This window comes from Sus scrofa, chromosome 16, assembly GCF_054392235.1.
Source record: "Sus scrofa isolate SSC_HxYL_T2T_F1_AM1 chromosome 16, Sscrofa_HxYL_maternal_Yorkshire_Landrace_v2.0, whole genome shotgun sequence".
NCBI lineage: Eukaryota > Metazoa > Chordata > Mammalia > Artiodactyla > Suidae > Sus > Sus scrofa.
Window position 1 is genome coordinate 80,969,346 of NC_139398.1, and position 19,983 is coordinate 80,989,328.

General features: G+C 43.5%; 1 protein-coding gene across 23 annotated transcripts in view; it reads right to left on the reverse strand.

The window, feature by feature from the left end:
• GALNT10 (polypeptide N-acetylgalactosaminyltransferase 10) overlaps positions 1-19,983 on the reverse strand; it is a 308,233-nt gene that overhangs the window by 110,230 nt on the left and 178,020 nt on the right. For all 23 annotated transcript variants that reach the window (XM_085001906.1, XM_085001894.1, XM_085001909.1 and 20 more), the window contains 2 exons: positions 19,819-19,921; positions 16,398-16,536 (listed from right to left, as the gene is read on the reverse strand). Coding sequence is in view for 17 of the 23 variants with exons in the window: in XM_021076942.2 (XP_020932601.2) it covers positions 16,398-16,536; positions 19,819-19,921 (242 nt within the window). In the remaining 6 variants the exon portion in view is untranslated. The remainder of the gene's footprint in view (positions 1-16,397; positions 16,537-19,818; positions 19,922-19,983) is intronic.

The window sequence follows — 19,983 nt, forward strand, 5'->3', positions numbered from 1 at the left end:
GACAGGATCCAGAAGTTTCTGCTGTTGAGGCAGTCATAAGAGAATCTGGTGGCTAGACTAGGGAGGATCTTCCCATTTTAGGCCTGAGAAACTTGGCTGTGCCATGCCCTCCCCTGCTCCTCAGGGGAGCCTAGATGGCTGTCTCCACATTCCTGCTTCCTTTTATTACTCCACCTCCTTGCAGGGGACTCCCCTTAACTGAAGTAACCTTGCAGCCAAGAAAGTCTATCCTAGTCCTCAGTCTATCTCCTGGGGGAAAACACAAGCATCTAGAAGTTGGACTAGAGCTGGATGAAGTGTTTTTAATTTTTCTTTGTAACTTTGAAAAGAACAGACTCATAGAATTGAGATTTCTAAACTCCAGGAATATCACTAACACAGAAATCTGGGCTTCCAGGTCACAGACACTGAGACTGCTGCGTCACACTGCTGCTGTTTCACAACAATGCTATCGTAGTTCCTAAGCAATGCCCTATCAATACGGTGCCAACTGGACCACCAGGACATCAAGAGAAACTACCTGTAGCCCATGGCATTTCACCACCACTATGCTCTACACACTATAGCAAATTGTTCCTCAATGATTACAAGGGTGAGTTTTTGCTTGTTTGTTTTTTTAAGGGAATGATCATTAACAAAAAAATTCTTGTGGATTAACTCTGTTGTTTGAAAGTTCCCCATGCTTGTACTCTTGGATAAACAGTCTTCTTCTAGAAATGGGCACCATTTTAGTGCCTTCTCAAGGAACCAAACTCAACATGCTCTCCTCCACCAAAGAGATAACAATTTTGGCCAGATGGGGCTTGTTGGCAGCTGGTTTACTGGGGGTCGAAGAAGGCAGGGTCTTTTGGGGTTGAGGGACAAGGCAAAAGGCCAACTATTGCTCCCAGGTTGTACGCACAGCTTCAAATGAAAAGCCAGTGAGAATCACGGAATATGAAGATCAGGAAGGGCCTTGTCTGCACTCCCTAGTTTTACAAATGAGGAAACTGAGGTATGTGATGGGAAGGGACCTTGCCAGGGTCACAGAGTAAGACAGCATCCCATATATCAAAGAGCAGGTACTTTCCAAAGTTGAAACTGCAAGTGTGGTAAGGGAAGGGGCATGGACTGAAGAGACCCTCAGACCTGGGTTCAAATCTCACCTCTGTCACTTAGCAGAGGGTCACTTTGGGGAGGTCACCTCTTTAAGCCTTGGTTTCCACGTAAAACAGAGATAAAACTCTTTCCTATTAAGGCTGTCCCATGGAATCAAAGACATACCATATGTGAATTCACCTGGTATAGCATCTGGCTTAGGAATATGAGCTTCCACTTCCCCTGGGGTCACAGTATAGGCCATTTTCTAGCAAATGGCTTACATTCAAAATCCTGAAATTACCCCCTCTCTATGCTGCATAATGGAAGTCCCTTATAATACAACATTCTCAGAAAGACTATGTTGTATGGGCTCTGGAGCCACCAAGAAAGAAGCTAAGTGTAAGTTATAAATAGCTCCAGGCTCTGGAACAAAAGGAAGAAACTGGGTCTTAGCAGGTAGAATGTGAAAAGCTCCTGTCCCCCCCTCTTCATCCCTCCAGATAAAGGTTTGGGGCATCTCCTGATATATGCCACAGCAAGCCTTCCCTCCACAGGTGCGATTCAGCTCCCAAGCCCTTCTTTACTGCTCCAGGGGGATGAGACAGGTGTGGGTTTCTTTTTAACACAGTCTGACCAGAACTAGAAGAGCAAGAAGATTTGTGTGATAACATACGCCAAGGCTGACATCCTTATGAAGGTCCTTTTCCATTTAGGGGAGATTTTGCTGAGAACCAGCCACACCCACCTGCTTCCTCCTCTCAACAGTCAGTTACGAGAACCACAAAGGTTATTAGTATTAATGATGCACCTCTAATCACCAGTTCATCACAAGTTTTGTGCCCCCTAATCTGCACCAGAGACTTCAGATACAAGCAGCATTTAAGGATCTTGGTCTGTGCAGTCTTTGCCTTTCCCTTTGAACTCACATTTTGGAAAGCCCTTTGTTCAGATCAAATCTAGGTTTAAGACAGGTATGAAAACAACAATAAAAATTTTAAAGCACACCAGCAAAATCCAACACACAGCTGCTCCACAGGATAAAACTGGTCCTTCTGCAGATATAACAGACAATGTGTTCCATGAGCTTGAAGTTTAAACACAGGCTGACAGCAGAAAGGAGGAACTCTGGTTAATCAGTACAGTGTGTGAGGTCAAGATGCCTGGAATTATCAGCATGAAACAACAATCATAAGAATCACACATCCTATCCCAATTAGACGCCAGATGCCAGGCCAACATGGTAAGGAGGGAATGGGCTTTAATATAAAGATTCTTTATGATGGGAGCTCCCGTTGTAGCTCAGCAGTTAGTGAGCCAACTAGCACCCATAAGGATGCAGCTTCGATTCCCGGCCTTGTTCAGTGGGTTAAGGATCCGGCATTGCCATGAGCTGTGATGTAGGTTGCAGATGCGGCTCAGATCCCATGTTGCTGTGGCTGTGGCATGCACAGGCAGCTTCAGGTCCACTGGATCCCTAGTCTGGGAACTGCCATAGGCTGCAGGTGTGGCCCTAAAAAGGCAAAAGACAAAAAAAAAAAAAAATTCTTTATGATATATGAAAGAGGAGAAAGAAACCAAAATGTAAAGAAACACGTTCCAGAATGGAAACATGTATCAAGAGAGGAATGGCTGAACTGATTAGATTCCTGTGTAATATTGCACAACTATTAGAAATGTCTCAGAAACACAACCAATTTGACCCCTAGTCTGGGAACCCCCATATGCTAGAGGTTCTGTCCTAATAAGCAAAAAAAAAAAAAAAAAAAGTGACCATAATATAAGTGAAAAAGCCACCTGTGGAATAAAATACATATATACAACCACATTTTTTGGGGGAAAAAACCAAAAACAAAACCCCCGAAACCCCTTGCTATCTATGTATGCTGCACAAGCAAAGGAAAAATCTACAGAATGCTAAACTGTTACCATTCACTACCTGGGCAGATTTAGGGTTGGGGGTGGGCGGGGTTACTACTGATTTCATCCCCCTAAAAAGGCATGGAGAAGGAGGCTTACCGTCAGAGCGAGTTATGTTCTATTCCATGTAACAGAGCTTGTCTCATCATCATGCCGCCCTTGATACCATCTTAATGAAGGGAGAGAATTGATAATTGCCTTTATCTTCCAGTCATTATTCTCTTTTTCCTTAAATCCTTTCAAGGCCAATACCACTTAGAAATTAAACTCATCTCTATAACCAATTTCGCTGAGTGCAATTTATCTGCTCCAGGACAAGCATGTGTTACCTTCAGCAGGGTAAGTGAAAGGCAACCTGAGCAGTGCCTGGGCTGCTTCCATTTCTCTAGCCAACCTTGCTCACTCCGCCTGGCCCAAGCACCTTCCAGCACAAGGGATTCAATTTAAAAGCGTCTCCCTCCTTCCCTGTGAGGAATGAGCCTTAGTCTTGTGTGATGCAATAGAAGGAGCACAGGCTAGACTCTGGGTTTGAGTTGTCTTTGCGTTCTACTGGCTATGTGAACTGAAGCAAAGGACTTAGATTTCCTGAGGTTCAGTCTGTGCACCTGCAAAATGGAGTCAGTAATCCCTGTTAGACACAAACAATTTCAGAGAGGCTGGAATCACAACAGAGTTGTGGTGGTGTTTTTGTAAATGAGAAGATAATGTTGAAACATAAAGAAAAGAGAAATAGCATCAAACCAAACCTCAAAGTGGGAACAAGTGAGCCGAGGCTGGCAGAGTGCTCAGCACAGTGCCTGGCACATAAGCACTGGGTAAGTCACCACTCACAGAGAACACAGTGTCCATTTCAAGAAGACTCAGAAAATGAGTCGGTTTGCAGAAATGATAAAAGTATACAAACCACACAAAAGCTCATGTGGATGTCGAGTGGTTTTCACCCCTCATAAATCATAGGGAATAGATGCCCATTTGATTTTCAGTTGTTTTCAGTTGACAGGCAGCTCCCCCCCCCCTTTTGTTTCATTTTAGGGCTTGCACCCAGGGCATATGGAGGTTCCCAGGCTAGGGGTCGAATCAGAGCTGTAGCCACTGGCCTACGCCACAGCCACAGCAATGCCAGATCTGAGGCACATTTGCAACCTCCACTGTAGCTCATTGCAACACTAGAACCTTAACCCACTGAGCGAGGCCAGAGATTGAACCCGCATCCTCATGGATACTAGCTGGGTTTGTTATTGCTGAACCATAATGGAAACTCCAACAGGCAGTCATTTTTGTGTATAAGCCATCTATTTCTGTAATTTCAGGCCAAGGGCTGAATTCATTGAAAGCTGTTCTAAAAATTACAGAAAAGAAGTCAATTTGAGAATTTTTATTGCCTGTCATTTCATTTTAAGGCTTATGAGCACCTTTAAATCCCCAAATTAGGTCTGATGGATCAATAACTGTTGTCTTAAAAGAAACACTATTGTTCGGGAAAGAGAAATTTAATTTCAGAGACGAGTCGACTAAAGTTTCCTGAAGAATTATGGATGTTCCAAGGAAACCTGGACTCTCCCCTTTCCTAGCTCACAAATTACTCAGGCTACAGCCCCTTTCCACCACCCACCCCCTGCCCCTCCTTGCACAACTGCCTTGCCAACAACCTGCCAAACGAGGAAGTCGCCATCACTCACATGCTGAGCATCTCCAGGCACTAATCTCACACTCAAGTACTCTATTACAAAAGTGTCAAGTGAGCTTACTCCACACACAAGTCAAGGTAAAAAAGGTAAAAACTGAAATACGTACTAAATACGCCTTCCAAGCCCGTCACTGTTGTACAGAGGGTCTGACCTACCTCTGGGCACTGCCGGGGTAGGGTGGGGTGCAGACTCCAGCCTTTCACTCCCACTGTAGGTGGTGGGAGGTGTGCACGGCCCTCAGCTGAAACTGAAGGTGGCACACAAACTATGGTCCTGTATGCCACACCACAGACCACAGCTGATCTTGGGTCATTTTTAGAAGTACTATCTGTTATGACTCTTGCTATGTGAGGAAGGTGAGTTAATTAAAACCACAATGTAAAAACACAGCAACTCAGAAAAGGACCCTATCACCATTTTCACAATACAAATCCAGTCATTTATTCAACTGCTCTTTGATACTGTCATCTGGATGTTTTAAGAACATCTTAACCTTGACTGTAATATACTACTAACTAGCCCCCCTGTCTCCACCCTAGGCTGCCTACAGTTTCATCTAACATGGAAACCAAAGAGACCCTTTGCAAACGCAAACCAAATGATGCTGCTCTCTGCTCACAACCCTCCAGGGCTTCCAATTTTTCATATTTCGGGAAAAGCTAAAGCCCCACCATGACCTGGCATCTCTCCAGCCTTGCTTCTCATCCCTCTCCTCCTGGCTCACTGGGCACCACAGCCAAGGGTGATAATTTCAGGGCCTTTGCACTTTTTTCCTCTGCCTGCAGGGCTCTTCTTCCAGTTAACTGCCCTACTAGGCCCCTCCTGTCTTCATTTCTCCATCCTTCGATCATCTTACCAGTGAGGCCTTCCCTGATCACTGAAATAAATACGTCTCACTCCTATCACTTTTCCTACCTCTTACCCTGCTTTTTTCCTCTTCATCATTGGTAAATTAATATGTTCATTTGTTGTTTATGATCTTTCCCATCCAGCAGAATGTAAGCTCCAGGAGGGAGGAGGTTTTGCCTATTTTGTTCTCCGCTGTTTCCCCAGAGATCAGCTTTTGCAATAAGAACACACAGTGGACACACAATAAATACTTGCTGAATTAATGAATGAATGACTTGCATGGACAGTTGCAAATGAATATTAGGCTTGAGATCTCAAGGCAGGGAATGATACTTGATCATTTTAGTATAAATGAGTAGGGGCAGGATGCATTTTAGGTGGGCTACAGATTTGGGATGGAGGATAAGAAAGGGGCCCCTAACACATCACGGTTACCTTAAATTCCTGATTTAATTAGCTCTGGGTACATGCATGAGGTGTCCACACAGGAGGAGCCCAAGAACACAGGCAGTCATTCTGCCACCATCTCCCCTCGGTCTCCTAGAGCCCCATGAATGCACAACCGGTGATGCTTTCTGCCAGGAAAACTCAACTCTCTTCTACCCCTGGCCTTTCTCATGCAGGTAAGCCACTCCAGAAGATTCCCCTTCTGTTTCTGTGAATATTTATGAACACTAGGCTTTCCTGGTTCTCAGGCCCCCAGCGTCACCGAGGCCACATTATCATGGGAGAAAAGTGGTGGTCTCTGAATAGGACCTTAGCCACTGGCTATCCTGGGCCCAGGGAGCCATCTCCCCTCAGGGCTCTCCCTCTTCCTGATCCCTACACTTTCATCTGGATGTTTTGGATACTGCAATGGTTAGCAAATGGACCAAATCCTTTGCCAACTGGATTTGACTGTTTCTAATAGTTTTTTGGCAGAGTCTTTAGGATTTTGTATACATACAATCATGTTATCTGCAAAAAGTAACAGTTTTACTTCTTCCATTTTGGATGCCTTTTCTTTTCCTTGCCTTAACTGCTCTGGCTAGGATGCCCAATACAATGCTGAGTGAGAATGGTGAGAGGGGGCATCCTTATACTGATCCTGATTTTAGAGACCTTTTAATTTTTCATTATTGAGTCTGATGTCATGCATTTGTCATATATGACCCTTCTTATGTTGAAATAGGTCCCTTCTATACCCACTCTGCTGAGAGTTTTTTCTAATCATAAATGGGTGTTGGATCTGGTCAAATGCTTTCTCTGCATTTATTGAGATGATCATATGGTTTTTAGCCTTCATTGTGTTAAGATGGTGTATCACACTGATTTGTGGGTAATGAACCATCCCTGCATCCCTAGAATAAATCCTACCTGATTGTTGTGTGATCCTTTTGATGTATTGTTGAATTTGGTTTGCTAATATTTTGTTGAGGATTTGTCCATCTATGTTCAGAAATATTGGCCTGCCTTTTTTTGTGTGTGTTGTCCTTGTCTGGTTTTGGTAACAGGGTGATGTTGGCCTCATAAAATAAGTTAGGTAGTGTTCCCTCCTCTTTTCTGGAATAGTTTGAGGAGGGTAGGTATTAAATCTTCTTTCAAAGTTTGGTAGAATTCATCTGTGAAGTCATCTGGTCTAATGGATGTACCAACACTGCCTAGGATGTACCTGTGTGACTTTGGCCAAAGACCACTCTTTACCCCTTTGATTCTTCTATTTTGCTTATCTGAAAAAAGTGAATAATGACAATGATGAAATAATAGCATCTGCCCATCCCATTCATGTGTTTGTAATATTCTTTTCTTGTAACATCTTTATCTGGTTTTGGTGTCAGGGTAATGCTGGCTTCACAATGAATAAGAAAATACTCCATCCTCTCTAATTTTTCACAAAAGTTGTGTATTTCACAAGAATTTGTATTATTACTTAAATTTTTCTGTAGAATTCACCAAGGAACCTATCTGAGCCTGATGTTTTCTTTGTGGGAAGGTTCTTAATACAATTTCATTTTTTTTAAACTAGATATAGGGATATTTACATGAATAATTTCTTCTTGAGTAAGCTTTGGTAGTTTGTGTTTTTCAACGAATTTGTCATTCACTTAAGTTGTTGAATTTATAGGCATAAAGTTGTTCAGAATATTACTTTATTATTCTCTTAATAGTTGTAGAGTCTGTAGTTATGCTACCTTTCTCATTCTCGATACTGGTAATTTGTGTCTTCTCTCTTTCTTTTCCTCATCAATCTAGTTAGATGTCATCAATTTAATTGCCCATCTTCAAAAATCAGTTTTGGGTCGAATGAATTTTCTCTATTGGTTTTCTATTCTCTATTTCATTGATCTCTGCTTTGCCCTTTTAAAAATTTCCTTCTTTTTTTTTTTTTTTAATTTTCCCACTGTACAGCAAGGGGGTCAGGTTATCCTTACATGTATACATTACAATTACATTTTTTCCCCCACCCTTTCTTCTGTTGCAACATGAGTATCTAGACATAGTTCTCAATGCTATTCAGCAGGATCTCCTTGTAAATCTATTCTAAGTTGTGTCTGATAAGCCCAAGCTTTTTCTAGTTTTTTTTTAAGAAGAAGCTGATATCATCAATTTGAGACCATTCTTCTTATATTTTCTTTCTTTCTTTTTCTTTTTAGGATTGTACCTGTGGCATATGGAAGCTCCCAGGCTAGGGGTTCAATTAAAGCTGCAGCTGCCAGTCTACACCACAGCCACAGCAACGAAGGATCTGCATCACATCTGTGACCTACACCGCAGCTTGTGGCAACACTGGATCCTTAACCCACTGAGCAAAGTCAGGGATTGAACCCTCATCCTTCTGGGTAATAACTGGGTTCTTAACCTGCTGAGCCACAATGGGAACTCCCACTCTTCTTTTCAATATAGGCATTTAATGCTACAAATTCCCCCTTATATACTGCTTTAGTGATATTCCATAAATTCTTTTCTTTTTCTTTTTCTTTTTTGCTTTTTAGGGCTGCACCTGCGGCATATGGAAGTTCCTAGGCAAGGGGCTGAAATGTAACTACAGCCGCTGGCCTGCGCCAGAGCCACAGCAACAGCAATGCAGAATCCGAGCCGCATCTGCGACCTACAGCACAGCTCATGGCAATGCTGGATCCTTAACCCAATGAGCGAGGCCAGGGATCGAACTTGCATCCTCATATATCCTAGTAGGGTTCATTAACTGCTGAGCCACAAAGGGAACTCACCCATAAGCTCTGATATATTCTGTGTTCATTATTATTCAGTTCAAAATACTTTCTAATCTTTTGATTTCTTCGACCCATATTTTATTCCTAAGTGAGTTACACAGTTAACAAACATTTGGAAATTTTAAGAGATTTTCTGTTATTGGTTTTTAAATTTAATTATAGTGTGGTCAGACCACATAACTTCTACCACTTGAATCTTTAAAAATTTTTGGAGACTTGTTTTCTGGCTCAGAATATGGTCTATCCCAGTAAATATTCTGTATACATGTGAAAAAATTATATATTCTGCTGTTATTGAGTGGAGTATTCCATAAAAGGTAACTGGGTCACACTGGTCGACAGTGCTGTTCAAATTTATTACATTCTTGCTGGTTTCCTGTCTACCTGTTGTATCAATTATTGAGAGAGAAGTGTTGAAACTTCATAATTGTGGCTATGTCTATTTTTCTTTGCAGTTCTATGAGTTTTTCCTTCATGTATTTTGCAACTTTCTTATTAGGTACTTAAACATTTAGGATTGCTACGTCCTCTTGATGAATGATCCCTTTACTATTATGAAATGACCCTCTTTATCCCTGGTAATTGTCTTTATTCTGAAATCTGTTTTAACCGATATATAGCTACTACGGCTTTCTGTTGGCTAGTGTTATTTAGCCCACATCTTTTCTATTCTTTCACCTTTAATGTATTTGTATTTTTATCTTTAAAGTGTGTTTCTCGCAGGCAGTGTGTAGTTGGATCTTTCTTTCTTTCTTTTTTTTTTAGGGCTGCACCTGTGGCATATGGAGGTTCCTAGACTAGGGGTCTAATCAGAGCTGTAGCTGCCAGCCTACACCACAGCCACAGCAGTGCCAGATCTGAGCCGTGTCTACGATGTACACCACAGCTCATAGCAATGCTGGATCCTTAACCCACTGATCAAGGCCAGGGATCGAACCCGCAACCTCATGGCTCCTAGCTGGATTCGTGTCTGCTGTACCATGACGGGAAGTCCTCGCTTTCTTATCTAGTCTGACCATCTGCTCTGTGATTATTTAATGTGATTATCGATATGGTTAGGCTAAAGTTATCATTGTGGTACCTGCTTTCGATTTTTCCTTTCTGATCTTTGTCCCTTTTCCCCTCTTTTTCTGCCTTCTTTTAGATTAACTGGATATTTTCATGATTCCATCTTATCTCCTTTGTGGGCCTATTGGCCATAATTCTGTTTTGCTATTTTAGTGCTTATTTTAGAGTTTATAACATACATTGTTATAAAGTCTACTTTCAAATGCTATTACACCACTTCATAAATAACATGGAGAACCTTACAACACAATATTATCATTTCTCCCTCTAACCTTTATGAGGGAGCATATTTTACTTTTATCTATGTTTTAAACCCAACACTATGTTATTACTTTTGGTTACACAGTCAGATACCTTTTTGAAAGAGTTAAACAGTAAGAAAAAATTAGTTTACATTTGCTCACACAGTTACTATCTTCAGTGATCTGCATTCTTTGAGAATGAACGTCCTGAGGTCCGTCTGATACCTCTTTTCCCCAAAAGGACTTCCTTTAACAGACCTTAGAGTACATGACTGTTGTGATTAATTCTTTGAGCTTTTTTTGGTGTGTCTGAATTCTTTATTTTCCCTTTATTTTTATATTTTCATTGAGTAGAGAATTTTAGGTTGCCAGAGTTTTCACTTTCAGTGCTTTAAAAATGCTGCTATGCCGTGCTTTTGCGTGGATTGTTTCTGATGAAGACTCTGTTGTCTTTATCTTTGGACCTCTGTCTATAACATGTTTTACTTCTCTAGCTGTTGTAAAGTTTTTTCTCTTTATGGCTGGTTTTCAGTAATTTTATTATGATGTGTCTCAGTGCTGTTTTATTCATGTTTCTTGAGACTGGGTTTCACCGAGCTTCTTAGATCTGGGGTTTCATGGCTGTCATTCAGTTTGGAAAACACGTGGCCATTATCTCCCTCCTCTCCTTCATGGGCTCCAATTACACAAACATTCAAATGCTTAATTTAATGTTGTCAATGTTCATTAATGTTCTCTTCATTTTTAAAAACGCTTTTCCTTCCTTTGTTCTGAGTAATTCTCTCCCTCAAGATCACTAATTTTTCTTCTGTATTATCTGTTCTGTCATTCATCCCATTTACTGTATTTTTCACCTTGGACCCTGCTAGTTTCATTTCTAGAATTTGAGTTTCTGTATCTTCCCCGTCTCTAACTTTTTAAATACATGGAACAGAGTTATAACTGTTTTAGTATCCTCTGCTAATTCAAAAACCTGTGTCAACTTTGGGTTGGTTTTGCTTGGGAACTTTCCTCATTATGGGCCATCTTTCTCTACTTCTCTGCATGTCTGATAATCTTTGACTGGATTTTACATTGGTTGGGGATGAATTTTTTTTTTTTTTTTTGTCTTTTTGTCTTTTTGCCTTTTTCTAGGGCTGCTTCCTGCAGCATATGGAGGTTCCCAGGCTAGGGATCTAATCAGAGCTGCAGCCGCTGGCCCACGCCACAGCCACAGCAATGCGGGATCCGAGCCGCGTCTGCAACCTACACCACAGCTCATGGCAACGCTGGATCCTTAACCCACTGAGCAAGGCCAGGGATCGAACCCGCAACCTCATGGTTCCTAGTTGGATTTGTTAACCACTGCGCCACGACGGGAACTCCGGGGCTGAATATTTTAAGTATTCTTGAGCTTTGTCCTGGGATATCGTTACGTTACTTAACAGTTTGATCCTTTGGGGTCATAATTCATGCTTTTATAGAGTGCTGCAGGGCACTGTTCAGTCCAGGGCTAATTAGTCCCCAGACTGAGGGAAAATCCTTCTAAAGTGCACCACCCAATTCCTCCTGAGTTACAAAGTACGGGATTTCCAGTCTGAGCGGTGGGAAGAGGCACAACTGTTGGCCCTGAGAGAGTGCTGGGCACCCTTCCTCTAATCCCGCAGCCTTCCCCACACTCATCAGTACTGTACTCAACACTCAAGGGGACCCTCTGGAGCTCTCTCCTCTCGACACCTTTTCCTGGGAACTGTGGCTTCTTTGGTCTCCCTGGACTCTCGGCTCCATCCTTTGAAACTCAGGAAGTCCTCCGGGCTCTACCTGGGGACCTCCCTGTATCGTGTCCTGGCAACTCTTTCAAGGGAATAAGCTGGGGGCACTTGTAGGGCTCAACTGCTTCCCATCTCTTAGGGATGCCTGGCATTCACTGTTTTAAAACCGTTACTTCACATATTTTGCTTTTTGTTTTCTTCTGGTCATTCCAGGGAGCAGGTAACTCTGGTCTCTATTATATCTTGGCCCTAAATAGAATCTCTTATATCCATATGTACATCCATATTAGAACAGTGTTATTACTACAATTACTACCATTACTACTACCACCACTACTATTACTACTGTTACGACGACGACTACTACTAGTACAGATATGGCTGACTTAGACTTCCTGTACTGGCAAGTTATTTTTTCAGAGTATATACTTCATAAATATTTGTCAAAGGTAACAGGCTACAACTCCTTCCTTGCTGGCTTTGTAACCTGGGGATGGAAAGGCACTCAACAGAATACAGGTCTATTATAATATGAGCTTATAAATTCTTTTGAAGAAATTGAGCATATACCATAAATGAACCACATTAATTTAGTAAAAAGGAAAAGGCAAAAAGGAGCATGGAACCAGGAACCTGGTAGACTTGGGCCTTTTATTGCAACAAAGATGCCATTCAGGTTTACTCATTACTGGAAACAATACTCGTGGACTGGAGAAAGCAGGTCAGGATTATAGGCTACTTCCATCCCTACCATGGATTTTCTCTGCATGGAAGAAGCTACTCACCCAACAGAGGGGTTTGCCCAGGAACCTTTAGACCTGGGACACTTCCAGCAGTTGGCACTCCATTGTCATCAGCTCTGTGCCCTGGAGGGGTCTCCACATGCAGTTGCCAAGCATCCCAGGAAGAAAAATGTGGGTCAGTCTACCACTCATTCTCTGCTCCTGCCCCCTTGGCAGGAGGTGCATAGGGCAGGCCCACCCAGAGCCAGCTGGCCACCTCCCGCAGGCAAACCCAGCAAGTCAAGCCAGACCCGCTAGTCTCCATTCTCTGAGCACCTTCCTTGGTGCAGCTTTGGTGGAAGCAAACGCAGCTAGCACAAACAAAGAGCCCTTCAATCCTGTCCTTGACATGCTGTTGCCAAAATTCAGTTTGAAGGAATATAAGGCAAATAGAAACCTCAGCTCCTGCTGGAGAAGTTGTTTAAGCTAAAAGAAGCTGGAAGGAGTGAGCATCTCAACTGCTCATATCCTCACACATTTCTGCTGTCAAACTGCAGGAAAAAGTCCCCCTGCTCCTCCTGGAAAAAAAGAAAAGCTCTTCAAGACATCTGTCAACTCATTTATGAAAAGTCAGCTTCCACAACGAGATTCTACAAAAAGGAAGGTGGTGTCAGGAGTGCTAGATTTAGCAACATCTTTCACCATAACTTGAATACTGGCTGGGTGGGTAGGCTGGTCATAGAGGAGCCTCAGGCTCAGCTCACATCCACCCAGACCAGGGTTTCTTCCCCTTAAACTAAGACCCTGAACCCCTTTGCTGGGCTGGTGAAGCCTATGGTCCCTTCTCAGGGCAAGGTTTACAGTAAGGAAAATAAAATGTATGAGCTTGTGAAGGAAACTCATTAGACTAAAATACAGTTATCAAAATAATAAAACAGTTGAAATACAGCCATACATGTGCTTCTTCATTCGTACATTAAACAAGATCTAGAGGTGGTTCTAAAACCACCTCCATTCCAAAGCAGTGGTGAGTATCTGCGACATTTCAAGATAACCTTAAAGTGATGGGAAAGTAAATGATTTCTTTTGGTGACAATATCACAGGTGCTTCGTTGCCTACATTCATAACTACAGGGAATACCGGATTGCATTCAGAGGTATTAATGAGAAGAAAAACGCAATGTTCTTCTCAGCCAAGTTTACAGACTCCTGAATTCTATCCACAGACCTACGATTAAAAAGACTTTTCTCTTTCTGTCTGCACTGGAGACAAAGGGGCGGGTCCCCATCTTGGCTCCACCTCTAACAGCTGGCAGACTCGTCCCTTTAGTTGTTAAGCTGAAGAAGGCACAGGGTCTTACCTGGTTCTCTATCTGTAATGTCCTCCTGCAAAGGCTGGAGCAGGGGATGGGGGGTCTTCTGCCCAACACCCGGTGCCAACCCCACCACTGGTTCTCCTCTGTGTCTAATGACCTGCTTCTGCCATCTGCCCCCACTTTTCGCCCTCTCGCCCAAGGTAGCAATAATGCCTTATTATTCACTGTGTTCCTGGTATGAGGCACAAAGCATGGCCCATGGGGACCATTAATACACGTGTATTGGATGAAGAGAGGGACAAACGGATGAAAGCTTCTCTCACAGCAAAAACACTCCTTACTTCACACCAGCAGCTCTCAATCCTGGATACATGTGAGAATTGCTTTCTGAGGTTTTAGAAAATTCTGAGACCCAGGCTGTCTCTCCAGAAACTCTGAATCCTCTGGTTTGGGGTGGGGCCCTGGCTTCCATATTTTTTTTTTTTTTTTAACCACCCCAGGTATCACCAGAGCTGGGAGCTCACCGAATCACAGAACAGCAGCTGAGGTAAGAGTATAATGATCCCAGAGGAACTTCTTTCCGAGGCTTAGAAAGATGAAATTAGTGTAGAATTCTGAACTCTGCAAGGGGCTAAACATATAAATTGAGTTTCTGACCCTCAGAGTCAGGTCACAGTTCTGAATCCAGCAACATCAGTAATATCTGAACTACATTCTCAAACTGAGATGAAAAAATCTTGGGCTTGACAGGGAAGACCATGAAACAAATTGCAACCCTCTCGGGCAAGCCCTGCAAGGCCCCTCGCTCCCTCCCTTCACTGTAAAAAACTCTTAGGAACAGGGCCCAGTCCTGGGCAAGCAGCACACTTTTGGTTCCTAGCTGTGTGATTTCCCCAACTACGAAGTGTAGATAACAGTAATAACGCCAACCTCAAAGGATTCTTGCAGGGACTGAAAGATGTAAGGGGGCAGAAAGCATTTTTAAGTAGCCAAACCTGCTACCACGCTTTTTTATTATGACAAGCTACCGACCGAGTTCTTAGAGGTGGAAAGACCTCATGACTTAGAAATTCTAGGTCAGACTCCCTGTATTCAAATTCTGGTGCCACCTTTTACTAGCTGTGTCATATAATGCAAACGGTCTCAGCTTTTTTTGCCTCAATTCCTCATCTGTAAAATGGTAATAATAAAAGCATTTACCTCATGGAGTTTTTACAAGGTTTGGCTGAAAAAATGCATTTAAGTACCCAGAACACTGGTCCTAAAACTTAAGCTATGCATCAGAATCACCTGGAAGGCTTGTTAAGATACTGATTGCTGGGCCCCTCCCCAGAGCTTCTGATTCAGTAGACTTGGGCTGGGGTCTAGGAATCTGCATGTCTAATGAGCTGCTGCTGCTGGCCTGGGAACCACCGTTTGAGAACCACTGGCTTAAAACAATGCCTGGCAGAGATTAAGTATCTAACAAATGTTATTATCTTTTCCTGGGCTCTACTGTCTTAGTCCTCAAGCAAAACACTTTATGCTCCACTGCTACTCGGTATTGCCTTCATGTAGAAGCAATTCTGAACTCCGCTTGCAGTGGTTCCCAAAGTGTGGGCCCAAGATAAGCCCCACAGACTCACGTGGGAGCTTACTTATAATGCGAGTTCTTGGGCCCCAGCCCAGATCTACTGACTCAGGAATTATGAGGATGAGGCTCCTTATCCTGTGTTTCTAACAGCACCCCTAGAATCTGTGATTCTAATGCAGAGCAACTTTAAGATGTACTGCTCTACTAGAAAACCCCCATGGCCAGCACAGTATCCCAACTGAAAATGGGGGTGGGGTGCAGGATGGCTTAAGACCCAGAGTAGTTTGCAGATGAATTGGAGCACAGGAACTGGCTCGGCTATGTCATAGTGTGGTCTTGTGTGCATTTAAGCGTATACAGGGGTGTGTGTATATATATATATACTTAAAGGGGTATAACGCCCCTTTAAGCCTCAGATTCTGCATCTGTAAAAATGGGCATCATTACAGGGCCCACCTCATGGGAAACTAAGCTGGTGTAAACCAAGTGCTTGGCACATGCTACCTGTTCAAAGAATGTCAGCTGCCACTACTACCTGTATAATCATTGTGATACGTCCTCTCTCAAAATGCTCTGAGATAGCTTATAACAAAGACATAGATACATAGGTACACGGGACAGCTAAAATAAAGATTAAAAAGAAAAAGAAATAAAGATGTCACATTCAGGGAGTGGAGAGAGGGAAGACTGGAACTGTCACTGCAATTGTCTTGCCACCTGAGATCCGGACCTCTCTGGGGGCCAGAGCCAAAAGGGGATATATAGAGGTCACGGTTCCCACTGGGAGACAGTCCTGTCCCTCCGCCATGCCAGCTCTAGATTCTAGAAGAATCTGCTCACATGAACCTGTGCACCAAGGCCCTGGGTAACAGAAAGCAATCTCCACCACAAGTGTTTTAGGTACCTGTTTCTTTAATTAATCCTCAACAAGAGCCAAGGGCAGAATTCTTAGATCCCAGAAGATGAGAGACATACTCACTTTGGATGCCGGATATCAGGGAGAGAGCGATTCAGGGAGATTTTATCACTGACATAAATGTTAAATCCATTTTCTCGGTACGCCTGATCCACTCTCTCAGCATCTGTCATGGGGTAGGGTTTCCCTTGTTCTCCATTACCTAGGAGCAAAGAGCAAGGTCAGAGTTGCCAATTAATCGAAGTGGGAGTAGTTCCCGTTGTGGCTCAGCAGAAAAGAATCTGACTAGTATCCATGAGGACACAGGTTCAATCCTGGCCTTGCTCAGTGGATTAAGGATCATTGTAGCCATGAACTGCGGAGTAGGTCGCAGATGCGGCTCCAATCCCACATTGCTGTGGCTGTGGCATAGGTCAGCAGCTACAGCTCTGATTTGATCCCTAGCCTGAGAACCTCCATATGCCATGGGTGGGGTCCTAGAAAGATAATAAATAAATGAAGTCGGGAAGGGAAGATGACAAGTATGGTTAAAACACCAAGATAAACTTTACACGTGATACAGAGGGTTCCTCCAGATTTGGAGGGGCTGAAGAGGGGAGGGGAATGAGCATTTATTCAGCCATGGCCGTGTCATGCACTTCAGCCCTGTTTTTATGCAATGTCCATGGTGAGGTGTCAGGGTAGACATGTGGGCCCTAATTCCACAGACAGATAAGCCAGGACTCGGCAAGGTTATCACACCAGCTCTCTGAGCTCCAAAGCCCATGTCTTCCCTCCTCTGCAAGGAGCCCCAAAATCCCTGCTCCTGAAGTCTCATCACCTGGCTGGGAGGCCCGGTCACTTGCATATGACCTGATCAACCTTGAACCAGCCGCACTACCTTGCTGAGCTGTAGTTTGCTCCCATCTGGTACCCTCACCATGCAGAGAAAACCAAATGAGAGGGTGCACACATGCAAGCTTTTTGTAAACGATCAACCCTATTAACCATGGGGGAAACACTGTGATTAATCTCCAGGCAAGGCAAACTTCATATGTCAATCAAATTTGCCACAAATGATAAAAGACACTTTGATTTTTTCTAAGCCAGCAAACAAGTTAAGATCTGCCTGAAAAGTGTCACTCTGAGTTGTAGATTTGGGTGGATCCAGTGCTAGCTTTCCTCTGTACAATCCACCTGGGGAAAGAGTCCCTTGCACTCCAGGAAATTTGTCCCCTGGGTTCCCAGGGTGTAGAGGGTGAGTGGGGATGTCCACCCCAACCCCTGCAATAATAGCTCAAGCATCTGCCATTGGTGTGGGTCTGGAAGAAACGAGTTTTTTAAACTCGGCTGCTTAAAAAAAAACACCTCATCAGACTTCCCATTGTGGCTCAGTGGAAACGAGCCCAACTAGTATCCATGAGGATGTGGGTTCGATCCCTGGCCTCGCTCAGTGGGTTGAGGATCTGGCATTGCCGTGAGCTGTGGTATATATAGGTCACAAATGCGGCTCAGATGCCGAGTTGCTATGGTTGTGCTGTAGGCTGGCAGCTGTAGCTCTGATTCGACCCCTAGCCTGCGACCTTCCATATGCTCCAGGTGCGGCCCTAAAAAGCAAAAAAAAAAAAAAAAAAAAAAAACCCACAAACCAAAAATCACACACACACACACACACACACAGAAAAGCGCCTCATCTTCTGGGGCTCATAGCCTGAGCAACGTCCCATTTACTTTGCAGAATAACTGTTGACATCAGCTTGATGGGAAGGTGCAAGCTGAGAGGTGGAGCCCAGGGGCTGCACCTACACCAAGCCAGTGAGACCAAGAAGAGGATTCAGTGGCCTGTAACTTGCATTGCTCTGCGATAAGACACTGCCGGCCAGTGCCCAGCACAGGTTCCATAAGGGACACAAATGCAAAAAGCAGAAAACGAAGAGTAGAAGCATCTGTTCAGGCAGAGAGGGAAGCTTTGGGAAGGCAGTGCAGTGGCATGATTCTGAGTTCAGGCCGGGGAGCTAGGCAGAGTGGAGTCTGAAGCCCAGCCCTGGTGCTCCCAGCAGGGTCATCTTGGGCAAGCCTTTAGCCTTTTTCTATCCTGGGTTTTGCCCTTTGAATTCACTGGGATGAGAAAGTTCAATGTGATGATTAAGGAGAGGATGGAGGGCAAGATGCCTGGCACACAGTGAGTGCTCAACACATGCTGGTCATTATATTAAGAATGTCTCCACTTTGGAATGGCTAAGCAATGAGATCTTGCTGTATAGCACTGGGAACTGTATCTAGTCATTTGTGATGGAGCATGATGGAGGATAATGTGAGAAAAAGAATGTACATACGTATGTATGACTGGGTCACTTCGCTGTACAGTAGAAAATTAACAGAACGCTGTAAAGCAACTATAACGGAAAAAATAAAAATCATTTAAAATGCAAAAAAAAAAAAAGGAATGTCTCCACTGCTTACTCTTTTCTTGATAGTTAAACCCAATGTTCTAATAATTCTTAACTGCCTAGAAATCAGCTCTTTTCAAATGTTTCCTTTCTTAATTTAAGCAGCACCCCCACACCTTCATTTTAAAGTGCTAACATACATGTCTTTAAATTTCCCTGAGTATCAGTTAGGTTGTCATATCAGCTCCACTCAAAGCCTTATTATAATATGGTTTTGTCACAGTGTAATTAAAAAAAATATATCATTAGTGGTGGGTACCTCTAACTGAGAGGGAAAAATGAGTAAAATCACAATCCCTTATATTTTACGGTGCTTCCCAGTGCTGTAAAGCTACACTCTACCTGTCACCTTCACAACAACCCCCTGAGGCTGTCAAAGAAGGAAGCATGAGCCCTGCAGACAGATGGGGAAACCAAGGCTCCAGCAGTATGGAAGTTATCTGATGGACCCATGGCTGGTAGGTGGTGTCAGAGCTGCTCTCCTGGCTCTTAGCCTGGGCTTTAGAGATGATGCCACATAATTTCTGTACCACCCCGTCCCACCGCCCCCGCCACAGTGTAACAGGATCTGTTCCAAAAGTTATGTCTGGGTTCAAGTCCCAAGGCTGCCTCTTTCTCACTGTGTGACTGTAGGCAAATTACCCCACCTCTCTGAGCACCAGGTCATTCTCATCAAATAGGCCACAAAGACTGGTTAGGAGTTTCACCAAGAAAATGTGCAAAGTGTGGACCACGGGTCTTGTTGACCATAGGTGTTCAGTAAGTGTTGACTCTTACTATGAGTGGAAAATTATTTTCTAGGAGGGAGACATTTTTCTATTACCATGGAGGGAGCAGGGAAAATTCCTGAAGGCAGTGGATCTGGTAATGTGAGTGAAGAAAGGGGTCAGTTAACAGGTGAAGAGGGGGATCTTGGGAACCCCGGGAAGGGATGATGGCAAAGGGAGATGGAGTCAACAGAGGATCAGAGGCCCCACTAAACACACACACACACACCCCTGTGCATGCAAACACTCTCCAGAGGACCCGACTGTGGACAGCCCAGCTCTCCGTACCTACTCGCTGAGCATCCCTCCTGATGGCTTCTTTGTCGTGCCAGTCCTTCAGCTTCTGCCCATCTCCCAAGAAAAAGGAGTTCTTTTGTTGAATGTGTGAGCCCTTTAAAAAAAAAAAAAAGACATAAAAATACGAAAAAGCAGAAAAGGTGAAATAAGTTTAAT